At 34.6% G+C, this 22684-nt stretch overlaps 1 protein-coding gene across 1 annotated transcript in view; it reads left to right on the plus strand.

Annotated features, from left to right (window-relative positions):
- The first annotated feature begins 4899 nt into the window (after nt 1-4899).
- The window catches only part of LOC138334400 (uncharacterized), a 56669-nt gene continuing 38884 nt past the window's right edge, over nt 4900-22684 (plus strand). Inside the window, exons 1-2 of the mRNA XM_069283070.1 lie at nt 4900-4938; nt 8801-8927. Coding sequence (XP_069139171.1) covers nt 4900-4938; nt 8801-8927 — 166 coding nt within the window. The remainder of the gene's footprint in view (nt 4939-8800; nt 8928-22684) is intronic.

Here is a 22684-nt window from a genome sequence, read left to right on the forward strand (position 1 = left end):
GTGGTTGGACTCTGGAATCAGGCTGCTGCTTTTAGTTGCATTCAATATAAATTGGCCACAGATTCATTCAGTGCCCAAACTGCCAATGATGGACACATAGTCCTCTACTGTCAATGATGGACACATAGTCCTCTACTGCCAATGATGGACACATAGTCCTCTACTGTCAATGATGGACACATAGTCCTCTACAATGATGGACACATAGTCCTCTACTGCCAATGATGGACACATAGTCCTCTACTGCCAATGATGGACACATAGTCCTCTACTGCCAATGATGGACACATAGTCCTCTACTGCCAATGATGGACACATAGTCCTCTACTGTCAATGATGGACACATAGTCCTCTACTGTCAATGATGGACACATAGTCCTCTACTGCCAATGATGGACACATAGTCCTCTACTGCCAATGATGGACACATAGTCCTCTACTGCCAATGATGGACACATAGTCCTCTACTGCCAATGATGGACACATAGTCCTCTACTGCCAATGATGGACACATAGTCCTCTACTGCCAATGATGGACACATAGTCCTCTACTGCCAATGATGGACACATAGTCCTCTACTGCCAATGATGGACACATAGTCCTCTACTGCCAATGATGGACACATAGTCCTCTACTGCCAATGATGGACACATAGTCCTCTACTGCCAATGATGGACACATAGTCCTCTACTGCCAATGATGGACACATAGTCCTCTACTGCCAATGATGGACACATAGTCCTCTACTGCCAATGATGGACACATAGTCCTCTACTGCCAATGATGGACACATAGTCCTCTACTGCCAATGATGGACACATAGTCCTCTACTGCCAATGATGGACACATAGTCCTCTACTGCCAATGATGGACACATAGTCCTCTACTGCCAATGAGTGTACCACACACTGACTCTGTGAATCTTTTGTACCTCACTTGGCCCGAAGGGCTGGTGATCTGTTGTCATGGTCTGTTGTCCGTCCATCCATCGTCTGTCTGTCGTCTGTCCGTCATCAACACTTCCTATAAAACCCTACTTGTCATAGAGTTCTGTATAGATTCTAACCGGCCAAAAAAATTGGGGGGAGGGGAACAGAGTTTGTATAAAATTTAAATTTTAAAAGAAACAATGATCCTGTAATCAAAACATTACTTGGCATAACAAACCATGTGAGTGATACAGGCCCTCTGGGTCTCTTGTTTACAATTCCTGAAGTCTCTTACTCTAAGGACAGTGCATTTTGCCATTCGTTTTGATTAGTTTAATACCTACTAACAGGCAGGGTCAGGGAAAACTGAGGTATCCTGAGAAAAACCAAAGGTCAGTACCTCATTGTGTACCAAACAAGCACACTAAAGGTACTTGTGTATGATAGATTTGATTGGCTCCTTGTCTTTATTTCCTTTTGACTTATCAACCCTGAGGGTCATTTAAGGATTTGCTAATGCATGGTTTTAGTTTTATAGGGAAAACAGTGTACCCAAAGAAATATCAACAGCCTACAATTAGTACTATTATTCCTGAATGTCCGACCTAAGAGTTGACAACACGTGGGGGATCTGTGGTAGGGTAGTCGTAGCTACTGATTACTGTTACATAATTATTCCTAATTAAGCCTTGATCAGTGGTGCCTGCAATGATTAATTTCTCTCAACAAATTCCATTACCATGGTAACAATCTTTTACAATTTTTTCCCTAGACTTATTGTTTCAGCATAAGCCCTTGGGATAAGAAAAAAGGCATTTCACTGTTTAAATATAGCAAACTTGATCCCCCTGTAAGGCAGAATGGTTTTAGTTGATTAAATGTGTTCAAAAATGCACTCCACAAAATCATCTGTAGATCTGAAGAATTGCAGCACATCCCAAAATTGGCCAACCATTAGCTCTCTTCAATGTTTTCCGCATTGTATATCATGTGACCTCAGAACACGGATCAGCAGATTTTGTTACTTGAAGCTTGATTAATATCTGGAGAAGTTTTTTGACAACCTTTGTTATATGCCTTTGCAATTCAATGTCTCATCATCTCTTGTCCCAATTTTATACTCAGGTGGAGGAGATGTACACTATCAGAGACATTCTAGGTTTTTTCCTGATAATTTTGATGATGCTTGTCGTCATGCTACATGGGGGTAAAGATATGTGGAAGAATGATGGGGAATTACAGTTGTTTCCAAACATTTTCAACACAGAACCATTGTCAAATTGATGATGTTGCAGCCAGAGTGCACCACAGTTATGCCACATGTATAAATGATGTCATGTAAGCTGAGCTGTTTCTTTTGTGTCAGATAGAGCTGTCTTTTCTCTAGAAACCATGAAATATCCATGTTAAATATGAGAAAAAGAGTTGTCTTTTACCCAACAACCATGGGATATGACATGTGCACTCTTATTCTATAGACATGGTTATGATTGGAGGATCATTTCTCTTTACATTTGTTCTATAAATAGCAGCATGCAGCAGACAGGATGCATTTTGATTTCAGATACATTAGGTGTTAATGTTCATAATGCAACAAATTGAATCTGATTTGATTTCGACAGCACAGGAAATGGAATTTCAATTTGATATAGAGCATTCCCATTATTTGAATGGTGGTTACAGTACTCGTTACAAATGATTTACACTGTCTGTTATTGTCATTGATGCAGAAAGGTAAACAAAGCCAAGTAGCTATTGATTTCTCTCTCAGATAGTAAATAATTAAAATCACAAATTTTCTACATTTTAAGTGATTGAATAATTCAACATTGATGAAAGTGTTGTGTTGCAAGTACTTTTAGATCAATAGATTTTGATTTTCAGATCAAATTTTACTATTTTCATAGTAATAATGGGAACTGAAAATTCAGTCTAGTTCATATATATACCAAATTCATCAACCTGTTGCTTGTCAATTCTGATTGTTAAACAAATGACATATGATGGCAGCAATATAATCTTATATCTATAATCAGTATTAATTTATTACCCAGGAGGAAGGGGTACTGTAGACACAACAATTGACCGACTCAACCTCCTAAACTACTGGAAGAACTTCAATGAAACTTGTTTGGCAATAATACTTATACAGTATATACTGATAGGAGTATAATGAAACAAGTTCACTGCGGCCGCCAGTTTTTAGGTCATCTGACCCAAAGGGTCAGGATGACCTATAGTCATCATGCACCGTCCATCGTCGTCCGCCGTGCACCGTCCGCCGTGCGCCATGCGCCGTCCGCCGTCAGCCATGCGCCGTGCGTAAACTTTTCATTCAAACAACTTCTTCTCAATAACCGTAAGGCCCACAGTACTCATATTTGGCCTGTAGCATACTTGGATGAAGGGCTATCAAAGTTGTGAAAATAAATGACCTTGACCTACTTTCAAGGTCACAGGGGTCAAATAGGCTAAAATCTTTGAACGACTTCTTCTAACTAACCAAAAGGTCCAGGGTACTCATATTTGGCCTGTAGCATGCTGGGATGAAGGGCTACAAAAGTTGTGAAAAGTAGTGACCTTGACGTACTGTCAAGGTCACCAGGGGTCAAATAGGCTAAAATCTTTGAACAACTTCTTCTAACTAACTGAAAGGTCCAGGGTACTCATATTTGGCCTGTAGCATGCTGGGATGAAGGGCTACCAAAGTTGTGAAAATAAATGACCTTGACCTACTTTCAAGGTCACAGGGGTCAAATAGGCTCAAATCTTTGAATGACTTCTTCTAACTAACCAAAAGGTCCAGGGTACTCATATTTAGCCTGTAGCATGCTGGGATGAAGGGCTACAAAAGTTGTGAAAATTAATGACCTTGACGTATTGTCAAGGTCACGGGGGGTCAAATAGGCTAAAATCTTTGAACGACTTCTTTTAACTAACCAAAAGGTCCAGGGTACTCATATTTGGACTGTAGCATGCTGGAATGAAGGGCTACAAAAGTTGTGAAACTTAATGACCTTGACATATTGTCAAGGTTACTGGGGGTCAAATAGGCTAAAATCTTTGAACGACTTCTTTTAACTAACCGAAATATCCAGGGTACTCATATTTGGCCTATAACATGCTGGGATGAAGGGCTACCAAAGTTGTGAAAATGAATGACCTTGACCTACTTTGAAGGTCACAGGGGTCAAATAGGCTAAAATCTTTGAACGATTTTTGTTACTAACACAAAAGTCCAGGATACTCATATTTTGCTGGTGGCATGCTGGGATGAAGGGTTAACATAGTTATAAAAATGAATGACCTTGACCTTCTTTCAAGGTCACAGGGGTCAATTAAGCTAAAATCTTTTAACTACACCTTTTAATTAGCCAAAAGGTCCAGGGTATTCATATTTAGTCAATAGCATGCTGAGATAAAGGGCTATCAAAGTTGTGGAAATGAATAACCTTGACCTACTTTCAAGGTTACGAGAGTCAAATATTCCAAAATCTTGAATTTTGAACTTCTTCTCAAGTTCTAGCAGTGTGATTAAGCTGAAACCTGCATGAAATGATCCTGACATGGTCCCGACCAAGTGTTGTTTTATTTTATGTTGATCCAAAATCCAAGATGGCTGCCACAGATGATCCAAGATGGCTGCCACAGATGCCATCTTGAAAACACATTTGAACTTCTTCTAAAGTTCTACCAGTGCAATTTAACTGAAACTTGAAACATGAAATGCGACTGATATGATCTTGTCAAAGTGTTGTTATATCTCTGGTTGATCCCAGATTGGAGATGGCTACCATGACACCATATCTAATTATTTTCCTATACAGCTATTGTCAAGATAGTCAGATGACCGTTAAGGCCCTTGGGCCTCTTGTTCATTTTTGTTTCAGAATAAAATTCTTCAGTCATTGGCATGTTTGGCTTCCTGGATGACAGTTCTAGTTTAAAATATATGTATCTATTGTCATCATGCACTGTCCGTTGTCCGCCGTCCGCTGTGTGCCGAGCGTAAACTTTTCAAAAGACTTCTTCTCAATAACTGAAAGGCCCAGGGTACTGATATTTAGCCTGTAGCATGCTGGGATGAAGGGCTACCAAGTTTGTTCAAATGAATGACCTTGACCTTCATTTAAGGTCACAGGGGTCAAAAAGGCTAAATTCTTTAAATGACTTCTTCTCAAGTCCCCGGGGTCCAGGGTACTGATATTTGGCCTGTAGCATGCTGGGATGAAGGGCTACCAAGTTTGTTCAAATGAATTACCATGACCTTCATTCAAGGTCACAGGGGTCAAATAGGCTACAATCTTTAAACAACTTCTTCCCAAGAACCAAAAGACCCAGGATACTCATATTGGGTCTGCATGGTCAGGATGATGGGTTATTAAGTTATAATGAAGGACCTTGACCTTCATTCAAGGTCACAGGGGTCAAATAGGCTAAAAATTTTAAATGACTATGTTGTATTGTACTAATAGTCAGATGACCGTTAAGGCCCATGGGCCTCTTGTATTCATTTGCAAAATTGTTTTTCTTTTTTAGTTTTTCTCATTTGGTTCTGTAATAACCTGTCATAACACAGTCATCAGATGTCATATAAGCCAAGTAGAATGTCAATATTGTGGTTCTAGATAGGCTCGATGTCTTCCTCAAGGACGTATTGCTATCTTAGTAATCACCTGTAATTAGCCATACAAGAAGGTGTAAATAAATCAGCCTATATTAGGCTGACTGTATAGCAGGCCAGTTCATTATATCTCTCCTCAACACTCGGGAGGAAATTGACATCAGAAAAGGACAATGACGTCACAGGAAGCTGATTTTGCGCTCTCCGGAGAAACGGCTTTTAGCTAACCGACATTTCATTCTCATATCAACTATCAATCTATATTGAGATCATTTGTACAATCTATATTAAGCAAATTCATATTTAAAAACATGTTTGGCCATCTTTACCATTACATCAAAGCTTAGAAGATACTTCAGCACATTCATGTTCACAATTAACTGCTTCCTGTGCAGAAATTGACAACGGTCGCATGCACGCTGGCGGATGCTAAGCCAATATCGCAGACCTAACGTATTGACCTAAAGCATGTGAATACTACAGATTGAGCTTGGCCCAAGTAATTGAAATGACTTGTCTGTCACTCTGCTGACAAATGATCTTTGTAGTCGATAGATATCACATCTATATTCTTTTTCAGATTTATATCAACTCTGCATGAACAGAGATGTATCTTTTTGTTGTGTTGTTAGGTGCGGATCTTGATAATGTTTTCAAAATTAACCTTTGCTTAAAAAACAGAAATGTTATTAATCATTTACAAGAGCATTTCCACTTCTGTAGTGCATAGAGGTATTAAGCTACACATAAAATTTTATAGTGACTTCATCATTTAGCCATTAAGTTGTCATTAAGGCCCTCTTGTGTATGCTCCATGAAGATCAAATCATGTCTTTTTTATCACATTGCCATAAAAAGGCTTTACGTCTCTCTTAGTTACTTGAAAGGAGTTTCTTTTTTCTTCTCTTATATTGACTTTCTTCCATGTGGAGTCAGAAATTAGTTCCCCTCTTATGTGGTCTTAATTGTCTTTTTTTTTACCAGTCTAACTATTGATCTATAGTCATCATGCATCATCCATCATCGTGTGCTGTGTGCTGTCCATGAACTTTTCAATCAAATGACTTCTTCTCATTAACCGAAAGACAGGGTACAGGGTTTAGACATGTAGCTTGCTGGGATAAAGGGATAAAACTTGATAAAACATATTCCATCTTTGCATATTACAGAGTTAGCTCCCTTCCGTCACAATCAATACCTACTCGCAAGTGCAGATAACTCTGTAATATGCTAATTCGGAATACCGGTAAACAGCTGATAGCTGGAGATTTTGTCTCTGTCTTTCCCCTCATCTCCCCTCTCTCCTCTCTCTCTCTCTCCCTCCCTGCTATGTTGCCAAAGTAGTATTAGTGAAGTTATGAAGCATGAAGGACCTCCTATATGATAATATACATTAGTTATATATGTTACACGGTCTGACAACCATTAATTTTTGTAGTTATAGATAGTATGGTGTTCTTAAACTTGCTACATACATAACACAACATTAACAAACTTATTTTTGTTAAAAAAGGAAATCCTTGATGTCATTCATATTAGTCATTAAAGGTCAAATACGTGTGTGGTATTGCTTAAGCATTATATGAGATTTAATATTATATAACCAGTAAGTTTTTTCTTGATAGATGAAGAATCTCTGATCCTACACTTAACATATATGCCTGTTTAGATTTTAACCAAAAAAAAAATCAATTAAATTTGACATTACACGTCACCATAGTGCATAAAACTTTTTTAGCCCACCATCATCAGATGGTGGGCTATTCAAATCGCCCTGCGTCCGTGGTCCGTCATCCGCCGTCCGTCGTCCGTCGTCCGTCCGTAAACAATGCTTGTTATCACTATTTCTTAAAAACTGCTGCAGGGATTTTGTTCAAACTTCACATGGAGGGTCCCTTTGGTCCATATTTGTGCCATACAGATTTTGAGGCTGATCGGAAAAACAAGATGGCCGCCAGGCAGCCATCTTTGATTTTGGCAGTTGAAGTTTGTTATCAATATTTCTTGAGAACTACTGAAGGGATTTTGTTCAAACTTCACATGGAGGGTACCCTTAGTCCCTAGTTGTGCCATACAGATTTTGAGGCTGATCGGAAAAACAAGATGGCCGCCAGGCAGCCATCTTTGATTTGATTTTGGCAGTTGAAGTTTGTTATCGATATTTCTTGAGAACTACTGAAGGGATTTTGTTCAAACTTCACATGGAGGTTACCCTTGGTCCCTTTTTGTGCCATACAGATTTTGAGGCTGATTTTGAGGCGGCCATTTTGGATTTTGATAGTTAAGGTTTGATATCCCCATTTCTCAAAAAGTGCTGAAGGGATCTTTCTCAAATTTAATATGTAGGTTCCCCTAGGGCCCTTGATGTGCAAATTGCATTTTTGGACCAATCGGTGAACAAGATGGCCGCCAGGCCGCCATCTTGGATTTCGATAGTTAAAGTTTGTTATGGCTATTTCTCAGATAGTACTGAAGGGATCTGTCTCAAATTTCATATGTAGGTTCCCCTAGGGACCTAGTTGTGCATATTGCATTTTGGGACCGATGGGTTAACAAGATGGCCGCCAGGCAGCCATCTTGGATTTTGTTATTCAAAGTTTGTTATCGCTATTTCTCAGGAAGTACTGAAGGGATCTGTCTCAAAATTCATATATAGGTTCCCCTAGGGCCCTAGTTGTGCATATTGTGATTTGGGACCGATTGATCAACAAGATGGCCACCAAGGAGTCATCTTGGATTTTGATAGTTGAAGTTTGTTACCGCTATTTCTCAAAAGGTACTGAAGCGATCTGTCTCAAATTTTATATGCAGTATGTTTGAAAAAGTTTAAAAAGTAGAGAAAAGATCCATCTTCCCTTTGTCAGATATAGATCATTCTTTGGTGGGCGCCAAGATCCCTCTGGGATCTCTTGTTTATATACACTTGACTTAGGCAACATAAATACTTCCTCTTTGATTGAAGGTTCTGCTTTGAAATGCAATATGTGTATATAGAATAATTGGACCTGTACAAAATGTGAGAAAATAAATCAATGTGATAAATAATTACAACAAAAAAAACCCCAATTACTTGTATTGGTTTTTCAGCCTTTGTTAAAGTCCTGTCTTCTTTGGATCATTTTATAATTTGCAGTTATACTGATAATATAACCTTTGACTTATCAATCGTTAACACTCAAATCAACTCCTATCATCCAGAAGTTTTACCACTGCAATACTTTCAGTACTTTGATTTTTGTCTTTCAGCCGACAGCATCTATAGCTGAAGTGCCATCTGGAAATGAGAAGACCTTATTTTCATCACGATCTAGAATGAGTCTTAGACGAGGGGATAGGACAAAACGGCGGAACAGCTGTGTAGCAGACCAATCAGGTGAGTGCTTTTTTTTATCTTTGTTTCCATGACAACAAGATGCCAATAATATGTAGAATCATCAGTAAATTCACGCCCCTGTACAATGGGCTGATCGTTATAAAATCTCCTGTCTTTCCTCGCTTTCATTATTTCATTTGTTCTGCCAGTAATTTAATGAGGCTAGAGCCCTTGTCATTGCTCTCCTGCTGTGAAATTCCAATAAGATATATATGTATATGTCCACCGAGTTGCTTCATCAGTAAGCAACAGACATGGATATCAAATGAACTATTGTTAAATAGTTCACATCTGTCACAGCAGCTCAAACAAACGGTGTACAGCAGCGTTTTATCTGGCACCTTGATAGAACGGATATTAGCTTATTTTTTACTTGTTGCATTATGCAGTCAATTCTGATAGGTAGTTAAATGGCAATGTTTCTGTATATTTCTATATAATTTGGTTATGGTAATTTCTTGTTGTCATCATATGTTGAAATTCACTTAAACAGTAATATTGACTGATACCCCTGATGTGTTTACAGTCACGCCTTGTGCCCGTAAACACATGTGTTCCTATTTATGTCAGAGCATGCAAACACAATAAAAATGCAGTGACACATGTGGTACCCGATTGGTTTGATTGACACATGGAGCTTTTAATTGGTTTGTACATTATAACCAACCAATCAATCAATCAATCAATATTTTATTTAAGTGTCACATGTTAATATGTACATAAAATGATCAAGCATATATTATACAAATGCATAATAAATCTAATATCAACATCCAGCCTTATAAGACTTACGAGACACTATTAAGCATAAAACTGATTCTATCAAAAATAAAAATATTTACATTTTATCACAATAAAAATTGCTTGACATAAAAGAATTGTAATAGATTGGCGGAAAAAGTATGAATGTGGTTGGGTCGATCCCTACCCATGATTCACACCATCCCTAATCTTGGAATAAAAATACGAAAGTTGCTCATTACATTAAAATATTAATTGAAGCATTATAAAAATATTGGTAATATTACGTGTCCTATGTAACCACAGGCAGGTAAACTTAATTATCGGTCATGATTCTTTGTAAGAGACTGACTAAGATGGCAACAACTATGCTCAAAGGTTTCAACAATCGCTGGTTGGATGGTACATCCTAGTAACTACTAGTTGTTCTGTATTCAATGTGTCTGTATGTCTGTATATTTTGGGAGGCTGTGGTACATCCTAGTAACTACTAGTTGTTCTGTATTCAATGTGTCTGTATGTCTGTATATTTTGGGAGGCTGTGGTACATCCTAGTAACTACTAGTTGTTCTGTATTCAATGTGTCTGTATGTCTGTATATTTTGGGAGGCTGTGGTACATCCTAGTAACTACTAATTGTTCTGTATTCAATGTGTCTGTATGTCTGTATATTTTGGGAGGCTGTGGTACATCCTAGTAACTACTAGTTGTTCTGTATTCAATGTGTCTGTATGTCTGTATATTTTGGGAGGCTGTGGTACATCCTAGTAACTACTAGTTGTTCTGTATTCAATGTGTCTGTATGTCTGTATATTTTGGGAGGCTGTGGTACATCCTAGTAACTACTAGTTGTTCTGTATTCAATGTGTCTGTATGTCTGTATATTTTGGGAGGCTGTGGTACATCCTAGTAACTACTAGTTGTTCTGTATTCAATGTGTCTGTATGTCTGTATATTTTGGGAGGCTGTGGTACATCCTAGTAACTACTAGTTGTTCTGTATTCAATGTGTCTGTATGTCTGTATATTTTGGGAGGCTGTGGTACATCCTAGTAACTACTAGTTGTTCTGTATTCAATGTGTCTGTATGTCTGTATATTTTGGGAGGCTGTGGTACATCCTAGTAACTACTAGTTGTTCTGTATTCAATGTGTCTGTATGTCTGTATATTTTGGGAGGCTGTGGTACATCCTAGTAACTACTAGTTGTTCTGTATTCAATGTGTCTGTATGTCTGTATATTTTGGGAGGCTGTGTTACATCCTAGTAACTACTAGTTGTTCTGTATTCAATGTGTCTGTATGTCTGTATATTTTGGGAGGCTGTAGTACATCCTAGTAACTACTAGTTGTTCTGTATTCAATGTGTCTGTATGTCTGTATATTTTGGGAGGCTGTGGTACATCCTAGTAACTACTAGTTGTTCTGTATTCAATGTGTCTGTATGTCTGTATATTTTGGGAGGCTGTGGTACATCCTAGTAACTACTAGTTGTTCTGTATTCAATGTGTCTGTATGTCTGTATATTTTGGGAGGCTGTAGTACATCCTAGTAACTACTAGCTGTTCTGTATTCAATGTGTCTGTATGTCTGTATATTTTGGGAGGCTGTGGTACATCCTAGTAACTACTAGTTGTTCTGTATTCAATGTGTCTGTATGTCTGTATATTTTGGGAGGCTGTGGTACATCCTAGTAACTACTAGCTGTTCTGTATTCAATGTGTCTGTATGTCTGTATATTTTGGGAGGCTGTGGTACATCCTAGTAACTACTAGTTGTTCTGTATTCAATGTGTCTGTATGTCTGTATATTTTGGGAGGCTGTGGTACATCCTAGTAACTACTAGTTGTTCTGTATTCAATGTGTCTGTATGTCTGTATATTTTGGGAGGCTGTGTTACATCCTAGTAACTACTAGTTGTTCTGTATTCAATGTGTCTGTATGTCTGTATATTTTGGGAGGCTGTGGTACATCCTAGTAACTACTAGTTGTTCTGTATTCAATGTGTCTGTATGTCTGTATATTTTGGGAGGCTGTGGTACATCCTAGTAACTACTAGTTGTTCTGTATTCAATGTGTCTGTATGTCTGTATATTTTGGGAGGCTGTGGTACATCCTAGTAACTACTAGTTGTTCTGTATTCAATGTGTCTGTATGTCTGTATATTTTGGGAGGCTGTGGTACATCCTAGTAACTACTAGTTGTTCTGTATTCAATGTGTCTGTATGTCTGTATATTTTGGGAGGCTGTGGTACATCCTAGTAACTACTAGTTGTTCTGTATTCAATGTGTCTGTATGTCTGTATATTTTGGGAGGTTGTGGTACATCCTAGTAACTACTAGTTGTTCTGTATTCAATGTGTATGTATGTCTGTATATTTTGGGAGGCTGTGGTACATCCTAGTAACTACTAGTTGTTCTGTATTCAATGTGTCTGTATGTCTGTATATTTTGGGAGGCTGTGGTACATCCTAGTAACTACTAGTTGTTCTGTATTCAATGTGTCTGTATGTCTGTATATTTTGGGAGGCTGTGGTACATCCTAGTAACTACTAGTTGTTCTGTATTCAATGTGTCTGTATGTCTGTATATTTTGGGAGGCTGTGGTACATCCTAGTAACTACTAGTTGTTCTGTATTCAATGTGTCTGTATGTCTGTATATTTTGGGAGGCTGTGGTACATCCTAGTAACTACTAGTTGTTCTGTATTCAATGTGTCTGTATGTCTGTATATTTTGGGAGGCTGTGGTACATCCTAGTAACTACTAGTTGTTCTGTATTCAATGTGTCTGTATGTCTGTATATTTTGGGAGGCTGTGGTACATCCTAGTAACTACTAATTGTTCTGTATTCAATGTGTCTGTATGTCTGTATATTTTGGGAGGCTGTGGTACATCCTAGTAACTACTCGTTGTTCTGTATTCAATGTGTCTGTATGTCTGTATATTTTGGGAGGCTGTGGTACATCCTAGTAACTACTAGCTGTTCTGTATTCAATGTGTCTGTATGTCTGTATATTTTGGGAGGCTGTAGTACATCCTAGTAACTACTAGTTGTTCTGTATTCAATGTGTCTGTATGTCTGTATATTTTGGGAGGCTGTAGTACATCCTAGTAACTACTAGTTGTTCTGTATTCAATGTGTCTGTATGTCTGTATATTTTGGGAGGCTGTGGTACATCCTTGTAACTACTAATTGTTCTGTATTCAATGTGTCTGTATGTCTGTATATTTTTGGGAGGCTGTGGTACATCCTAGTAAACTACTAGCTGTTCTGTATTCAATGTGTCTGTATGTCTGTATATTTTGGGAGGCTGTGGTACATCCTAGTAACTACTAGTTGTTCTGTATTCAATGTGTCTGTATGTCTGTATATTTTGGGAGGCTGTGGTACATCCTAGTAACTACTAGTTGTTCTGTATTCAATGTGTCTGTATGTCTGTATATTTTGGGAGGCTGTGATACATCCTAGTAACTACTAGTTGTTCTGTATTCAATGTGTCTGTATGTCTGTATATTTTGGGAGGCTGTGGTACATCCTAGTAACTACTAGTTGTTCTGTATTCAATGTGTCTGTATGTCTGTATATTTTGGGAGGCTGTAGTTACATCCTAGTAACTACTAGTTGTTCTGTATTCAATGTGTCTGTATGTCTGTATATTTTGGGAGGCTGTGTACATCCTAGTAACTACTAGTTGTTCTGTATTCAATGTGTCTGTATGTCTGTATATTTTGGGAGGCTGTGGTACATCCTAGTAACTACTAGTTGTTCTGTATTCAATGTGTCTGTATGTCTGTATATTTTGGGAGGCTGTGGTACATCCTAGTAACTACTAGTTGTTCTGTATTCAATGTGTCTGTATGTCTGTATATTTTGGGAGGTTGTGGTACATCCTAGTAACTACTAGTTGTTCTGTATTCAATGTGTATGTATGTCTGTATATTTTGGGAGGCTGTCGTACATCCTAGTAACTACTAGTTGTTCTGTATTCAATGTGTCTGTATGTCTGTATATTTTGGGAGGCTGTGGTACATCCTAGTAACTACTAGTTGTTCTGTATTCAATGTGTCTGTATGTCTGTATATTTTGGGAGGCTGTGGTACACCCTAGTAACTACTAGTTGTTCTGTATTCAATGTGTCTGATGTATGTCTGTATATTTTGGGAGGCTGTGGTACATCCTAGTAACTACTAGTTGTTCTGTATTCAATGTGTCTGTATGTCTGTATATTTTGGGAGGCTGTGGTACATCCTAGTAACTACTAGTTGTTCTGTATTCAATGTGTCTGTATGTCTGTATATTTTGGGAGGCTGTGGTACATCCTAGTAACTACTAGTTGTTCTGTATTCAATGTGTCTGTATGTCTGTATATTTTGGGAGGCTGTGGTACATCCTAGTAACTACTAGTTGTTCTGTATTCAATGTGTCTGTATGTCTGTATATTTTGGGAGGCTGTGGTACATCCTAGTAACTACTAGTTGTTCTGTATTCAATGTGTCTGTATGTCTGTATATTTTGGAAGGCTGTGTGGTATGTTCATGTTGTGTGTCTCTGTATAATAAGCAGTGGTGATGGCTATAGTGACCTTCAGTTGCCTCATGTGTAGCTGTCATATACCAATAATCCTCTACATTTAATTAACACTGCAGTGGCCAATGTAGGGAATTTAAGCTGTGTACCTCTGGCAGGCATGAGTGATTGAAGGACACCAATGAGAAAATACTTGAACAATTCCGTAATGGTAAACAGTTTTCCCCAATAGTTCCTCAAGCCTTAAGTTATCGTAACCCTAAGGACAAATTGTTACAATGTTTTATGGTTGAGATAAGATGTACTTTGCCTCAGTGCTTGGGTCTGCTGCTACAACATGTTCTACAAGATAACAAAATCAGATTAAATTAATAAATTGAGTTCTGTGCAATATGCAGGTGTCGTGGGAGATTTTGAGCTAACATGTCATTGATTTTTGGGTTTAGGATTAAAAAAGAAAGCAAATGGAGGGCCTATTATACTGCAAATGTTTGTCACACTGATTTACAAGGATCATACAAAAGAAAGCTGTCTGTATAATTAACAAAAAGGAACATTTTTGACCCTTAGAGTGTTGTACAAGGATCATACAAAAGAAAGCAAATGTCTATATAATGAATAAAAAGGAACATTTTGACCCTAGATTGTTGTACAAGGATCATAAAAAGAAAGCAAATGTCTATATAATGAATCAAACAAAAAGGAACATTTTGACCCTAGAGTGTTGTACAAGGATCATACAAAATAAAGCAAATGTCTATATAAATGAATAAAAAGGAACATTTTGACCCTAGATTGTTGTACAAGGATCATACAAAAGAAAGCAAATGTCTATATATAATGAATAAAAAAGGAACATTTTGACCCTAGATTTGTTGTACAAGGATCATACAAAAGAAAGCAAATGTCTATATAATGAATAAAAAGGAACATTTTGACCCTAGAGTGTTGTACAAGGATCATACAAAAGAAAGCAAATGTCTGTATAATCAACAAAAAGGAACATTTTGACCCTAGAGTGTTGTACAAAGGATCATACAAAAGAAAGCAAATGTCTATATAATGAACAAAAAGGAACATTTTGACCCTAGATTGTTGTACAAGGATCATACAAAAGAAAGCAAATGTCTGTATAATCAACAAAAAAGGAACATTTTGACCCTAGAGTGTTGTACAAGGATCATACAAAAGAAAGCAAATGTCTGTATAATCAACAAAAAGGAACATTTTGACCCTAGATTGTTGTACAAGGATCATACAAAAGAAAGCAAATGTCTGTATAATCAACAAAAAGGAACATTTTGACCCTAGATTGTTGTACAAGGATCATACAAAAGAAAGCAAATGTCTGTATAATCAACAAAAAGGAACATTTTGACCCTAGATTGTTGTACAAAGGATCATACAAAAGAAAGCAAATGTCTGTATACAATCAACAAAAAGGAACATTTTGACCCTAGATTGTTGTACAAGGATCATACAAAAGAAAGCAAATGTCTGTATAATCAACAAAAAGGAACATTTTGACCCTAGAGTGTTGTACAAGGATCATACAAAAGAAAGCAAATGTCTGTATAATCAACAAAAAGGAACATTTTGACCCTAGATGTGTTGTACAAGGATCATACAAAAGAAAGCAAATGTCTATATAATGAATAAAAAGGAACATTTTGACCCTAGAGTGTTGTACAAGGATCATACAAAAGAAAGCAAATGTCTGTATAATCAACAAAAAGGAACATTTTGACCCTAGAGTGTTGTACAAGGATCATAAAAAAGAAAGCAAATGTCTATATAATGAATAAAAAGGAACATTTTGACCCTAGATTGTTGTACAAGGATCATACAAAAGAAAGCAAATGTCTGTATAATGAATAAAAAGGAACATTTTGACCCTAGAGTGTTGTACAAGGATCATACAAAAGAAAGCAAATGTCTATATAATGAATAAAAAGGAACATTTTGACCCTAGAATGTTGTACAAGGATCATACAAAAGAAAGCAAATGTCTGTATAATCAACAAAAAGGAACATTTTGACCCTAGAGTGTTGTACAAGGATCATACAAAAGAAAGCAAATGTCTATATAATGAATAAAAAGGAACATTTTGACCCTAGAGTGTTGTACAAAGATCATACAAAAGAAAGCAAATGTCTGTATAATCAACAAAAAGGAACATTTTGACCCTAGAGTGTTGTACAAGGATCATACAAAAGAAAGCAAATGTCTATATAATGAATAAAAAGGAACATTTTGACCCTAGAATGTTGTACAAAGATCATACAAAAGAAAGCAAATGTCTGTATAATCAACAAAAAGGAACATTTTGACCCTAGATTGTTGTACAAGGATCATACAAAAGAAAGCAAATGTCTGTATAATCAACAAAAAGGAACATTTTGACCCTAGATTGTTGTACAAGGATCATACAAAAGAAAGCAAATGTCTGTATAATCAACAAAAAGGAACATTTTGACCCTAGATTGTTGTACAAGGATCATACAAAAGAAAGCAAATGTCTGTATAATCAACAAAAAGGAACATTTTGACCCTAGATTGTTGTACAAGGATCATACAAAAGAAAGCAAATGTCTGTATAATCAACAAAAAGGAACATTTTGACCCTAGAGTGTTGTACAAGGATCATACAAAAGAAAGCAAATGTCTATATAATGAATAAAAAGGAACATTTTGACCCTAGATTGTTGTACAAGGATCATACAAAAGAAAGCAAATGTCTGTATAATCAACAAAAAGGAATAAAAAGGAACATTTTGACCCTAGAGTGTTGTACAAGGATCATACAAAAGAAAGCAAATGTCTATATAATGAATAAAAAGGAACATTTTGACCCTAGAGTGTTGTACAAGGATCATACAAAAGAAAGCAAATGTCTGTATAATCAACAAAAAGGAACATTTTGACCCTAGATTGTTGTACAAGGATCATACAAAAGAAAGCAAATGTCTGTATAATCAACAAAAAAGGAACATTTTGACCCTAGAATGTTGTACAAGGATCATACAAAAGAAAGCAAATGTCTGTATAATCAACAAAAAGGAACATTTTGACCCTAGATTGTTGTACAAGGATCATAAAAAAGAAAGCAAATGTCTATATAATGAATAAAAAGGAACATTTTGACCCTAGAGTGTTGTACAAGGATCATACAAAAGAAAGCAAATGTCTATATAATGAATAAAAAGGAACATTTTGACCCTAGATTGTTGTACAAGGATCATACAAAAGAAAGCAAATGTCTGTATAATCAACAAAAAGGAACATTTTGACCCTAGATTGTTGTACAAGGATCATACAAAAGAAAGCAAATGTCTGTATAATCAACAAAAAGGAACATTTTGACCCTAGATTGTTGTACAAGGATCATACAAAAGAAAGCAAATGTCTGTATAATGAATAAAAAGGAACATTTTGACCCTAGATGTTGTACAAGGATCATACAAAAGAAAGCAAATGTCTGTATAATCAACAAAAAGAACATTTTGACCCTAGAGTGTTGTACAAGGATCATACAAAAGAAAGCAAATGTCTGTATAATCAACAAAAAGGAACATTTTGACCCTAGATTGTTGTACAAGGATCATACAAAAGAAAGCAAATGTCTGTATAATCAACAAAAAGGAACATTTTGACCCTAGATTGTTGTACAAGGATCATACAAAAGAAAGCAAATGTCTATATAATGAATCAACAAAAAGGAACATTTTGACCTAGAGTGTTGTACAAGGATCATACAAAAGAAAAGCAAATGTCTGTATAATCAACAAAAAGGAACATTTTGACCCTAGATTGTTGACCCTAGATTTTGTTGTAGTGTTGTACAAGGATCATACAAAAGAAAGCAAATGTCTGTATAATCAAAAAAAAAGGAACATTTGACCCTAGAGTGTTGTACAAGGATCATACAAAAGAAAGCAAATGTCTGTATAATCAACAAAAAGGAACATTTTGACCCTAGAGTGTTGTACAAGGATCATACAAAAGAAAGCAAATGTCTATATAATGAATAAAAAGGAACATTTTGACCCTATTACCGGAAGTCAACATACAAGGATCATACAAAAGAAAGCAAATGTGTAAATCATCCATTGCTTGATTGATGAAAGGCATTTTAAGCTATAAATAAGAGCAGCAAACTCAAAAATTAAGATTCTGTTAAATATTGACAGAGAGCTAATAAAACTAAGATTCTGTTCAATATTGACAGAGAGCAATAAAACTAAGATTCTGTTAATATTGACAGAGAGTAATAAAACTAAGATTCTGTTAATATTGACAGAGAGTAATAAAACTAAGATTCTGTTAATATTGACAGAGAGCAATAAAACTAAGATTCTGTTAATATTGACAGAGAGCAATAAAACTAAGATTCTGTTAATATTCTGTTAAGATTCTGTTAATATTGACAGAGAGTTAATATAAAACTAAGATTCTGTTAATATTGACAGAGAGTAATAAAACTAAGATTCTGTTAATATTGACAGAGAGCAATAAAACTAAGATTCTGTTAATAATTGACAGAGAGTAATAAAACTAAGATTCTGTTAATATTGACAGAGAGTAATAAAACTAAGATTCTGTTAATATTGACAGAGAGTAATAAAACTAAGATTCTGTTAATATTGACAGAGAGCAATAAAACTAAGATTCTGTTAATATTGACAGAGAGTAATAAAACTAAGATTCTGTTAATATTGACAGAGAGCAATAAAACTAAGATTCTGTTAATATTGACAGAGAGTAATAAAACTAAGATTCTGTTAATATTGACAGAGAGCAATAAAACTAAGATTCTGTTAATATTGACAGAGAGTAATAAAACTAAGATTCTGTTAATATTGACGAGAGAGTAATAAAAACTAAGATTCTGTTAATATTGACAGAGAGCAATAAAACTAAGATTCTGTTAATATTGACAGAGAGCAATAAAACTAAGATTCTGTTAATATTGACAGAGAGCAATAAAACTAAGATTCTGTTAATATTGACAGAGAGCAATAAAACTAAGATTCTGTTAATATTGACAGAGAGTAATAAAACTAAGATTCTGTTAATATTGACAGAGAGTAATTAAAACTAAGATTCTGTTAATATTGACAGAGAGTAATAAAACTAAGATTCTGTTAATATTGACAGAGAGTAATAAAACTAAGATTCTGTTAATATTGACAGAGAGTAATAAAACTAAGATTCTGTTAATATTGACAGAGAGTAATAAAACTAAGATTCTGTTAATATTGACAGAGAGTAATAAAACTAAGATTCTGTTAATATTGACAGAGAGTAATAAAACTAAGATTCTGTTAATATTGACAGAGAGTAATAAAACTAAGATTCTGTTAATATTGACAGAGAGTAATAAAACTAAGATTCTGTTAATATTGACAGAGAGCAATAAAACTAAGATTCCTGTTAATATTGACAGAGAGTAATAAAACTAAGATTCTGTTAATATTGACAGAGAGTAATAAAACTAAGATTCTGTTAATATTGACAGAGAGCAATAAATAAATTCTGTTAAATTACAGAGGAATAAAACTAAGATTCTGTTAATATTGACAGAGAGTAATAAAACTAAGATTCTGTTAATATTGACAGAGAGTAATAAAACTAAGATTCTGTTAATATTGACAGAGAGTAATAAAACTAAGATTCTGTTAATATTGACAGAGAGTAATAAAACTAAGATTCTGTTAATATTGACAGAGAGTAATAAAACTAAGATTCTGTTAATATTGACAGAGAGCAATAAAACTAAGATTCTGTTAATATTGACAGAGAGTAATAAAACTAAGATTCTGTTAATATTGACAGAGAGTAATAAAACTAAGATTCTGTTAATAATTCGTTAATTGATTGACAGAGAGCAATAAAACTAAGATTCTGTTAATATTGACAGAGAGTAATAAAACTAAGATTCTGTTAATATTGACAGAGAGCAATAAAACTAAGATTCTGTTAATATTGACAGAGAGTAATAAAACTAAGATTCTGTTAATATTGACAGAGAGTAATAAAACTAAGATTCTGTTAATATTGACAGAGAGTAATAAAACTAAGATTCTGTTAATATTGACAGAGAGTAATAAAACTAAGATTCTGTTAATATTGACAGAGAGCAATAAAACTAAGATTCTGTTAATATTGACAGAGAGTAATAAAACTAAGATTCTGTTAATATTGACAGAGAGTAATAAAACTAAGATTCTGTTAATATTGACAGAGAATAATAAAACTAAGATTCTGTTAATATTGACAGAGAGTAATAAAACTAAGATTCTGTTAATATTGACAGAGAGTAATAAAACTAAGATTCTGTTAATATTGACAGAGAGTAATAAAACTAAGATTCTGTTAATATTGACAGAGAGTAATAAAACTAAGATTCTGTTAATATTGACAGAGAGCAATAAAACTAAGATTCTGTTAATATTGACAGAGAGTAATAAAACTAAGATTCTGTTAATATTGACAGAGAGTAATAAAACTAAGATTCTGTTAATATTGACAGAGAGTAATAAAACTAAGATTCTGTTAATATTGACAGAGAGTAATAAAACTAAGATTCTGTTAATATTGACAGAGAGTAATAAAACTAAGATTCTGTTAATATTGACAGAGAGTAATAAAACTAAGATTCTGTTAATATTGACAGAGAGTAATAAAACTAAGATTCTGTTAATATTGACAGAGAGTAATAAAACTAAGATTCTGTTAATATTGACAGAGAGTAATAAAACTAAGATTCTGTTAATATTGACAGAGAGTAATAAAACTAAGATTCTGTTAATATTGACAGAGAGTAATAAAACTAAGATTCTGTTAATATTGACAGAGAGTAATAAAACTAAGATTCTGTTAATATTGACAGAGAGTAATAAAACTAAGATTCTGTTAATATTGACAGAGAGTAATAAAACTAAGATTCTGTTAATATTGACAGAGAGTAATAAAACTAAGATTCTGTTAATATTGACAGAGAGCAATAAAACTAAGATTCTGTTAATATTGACAGAGAGCAATAAAACTAAGATTCTGTTAATATTGACAGAGAGTAATAAAACTAAGATTCTGTTAATATTGACAGAGAGTAATAAAACTAAGATTCTGTTAATATTGACAGAGAGCAATAAAACTAAGATTCTGTTAATATTGACAGAGAGTAATAAAACTAAGATTCTGTTAATATTGACAGAGAGTAATAAAACTAAGATTCTGTTAATATTGACAGAGAGTAATATAAAACTAAGATTCTGTTAATATTGACAGAGAGCAATAAAACTAAGATTCTGTTAATATTGACAGAGAGTAATAAAACTAAGATTCTGTTAATATTGACAGAGAGTAATAAAACTAAGATTCTGTTAATATTGACAGAGAGCAATAAAACTAAGATTCTGTTAATATTGACAGAGAGCAATAAAACTAAGATTCTGTTAATATTGACAGAGAGCAATAAAACTAAGATTCTGTTAATATTGACAGAGAGTAATAAAACTAAGATTCTGTTAGTAATAAAACTAAGATTCTGTTAATATTGACAGAGAGTAATAAAACTAAGATTCTGTTAATATTGACAGAGAGCAATAAAACTAAGATTCTGTTAATATTGACAGAGAGCAATAAAACTAAGATTCTGTTAATATTGACAGAGAGTAATAAAACTAAGATTCTGTTAATATTGACAGAGAGTAATAAAACTAAGATTCTGTTAATATTGACAGAGAGCAATAAAACTAAGATTCTGTTAATATTGACAGAGAGCAATAAAACTAAGATTCTGTTAATATTGACAGAGAGTAATAAAACTAAGATTCTGTTAATATTGACAGAGAGTAATAAAACTAAGATTCTGTTAATATTGACAGAGAGTAATAAAACTAAGATTCTGTTAATATTGACAGAGAGCAATAAAACTAAGATTCTGTTAATATTGACAGAGAGTAATAAAACTAAGATTCTGTTAATATTGACAGAGAGTAATAAAACTAAGATTCTGTTAATATTGACAGAGAGTAATAAAACTAAGATTCTGTTAATATTGACAGAGAGCAATAAAACTAAGATTCTGTTAATATTGACAGAGAGTAATAAAACTAAGATTCTGTTATATTGACAGAGAATAAACTAAGATTCTGTTAATATTGACAGAGAGAATAAAACTAAGATTCTGTTAATATTGACAGAGATAATAAAACTAAGATTCTGTTAATATTGACAGAGAGTAATAAAACTAAGATTCTGTTAATATTGACAGAGAGTAATAAAACTAAGATTCTGTTAATATTGACAGAGAGTAATAAAACTAAGATTCTGTTAATATTGACAGAGAGTAATAAAACTAAGATTCTGTTAATATTGACAGAGAGAATAAAACTAAGATTCTGTTAATATTGACAGAGAGTAATAAAACTAAGATTCTGTTAATATTGACAGAGAGTAATAAAACTAAGATTCTGTTAATATT

The sequence above is a fragment of the Argopecten irradians genome, chromosome 11 (assembly GCF_041381155.1).
Source record: "Argopecten irradians isolate NY chromosome 11, Ai_NY, whole genome shotgun sequence".
NCBI classification, from domain to species: domain Eukaryota; kingdom Metazoa; phylum Mollusca; class Bivalvia; order Pectinida; family Pectinidae; genus Argopecten; species Argopecten irradians.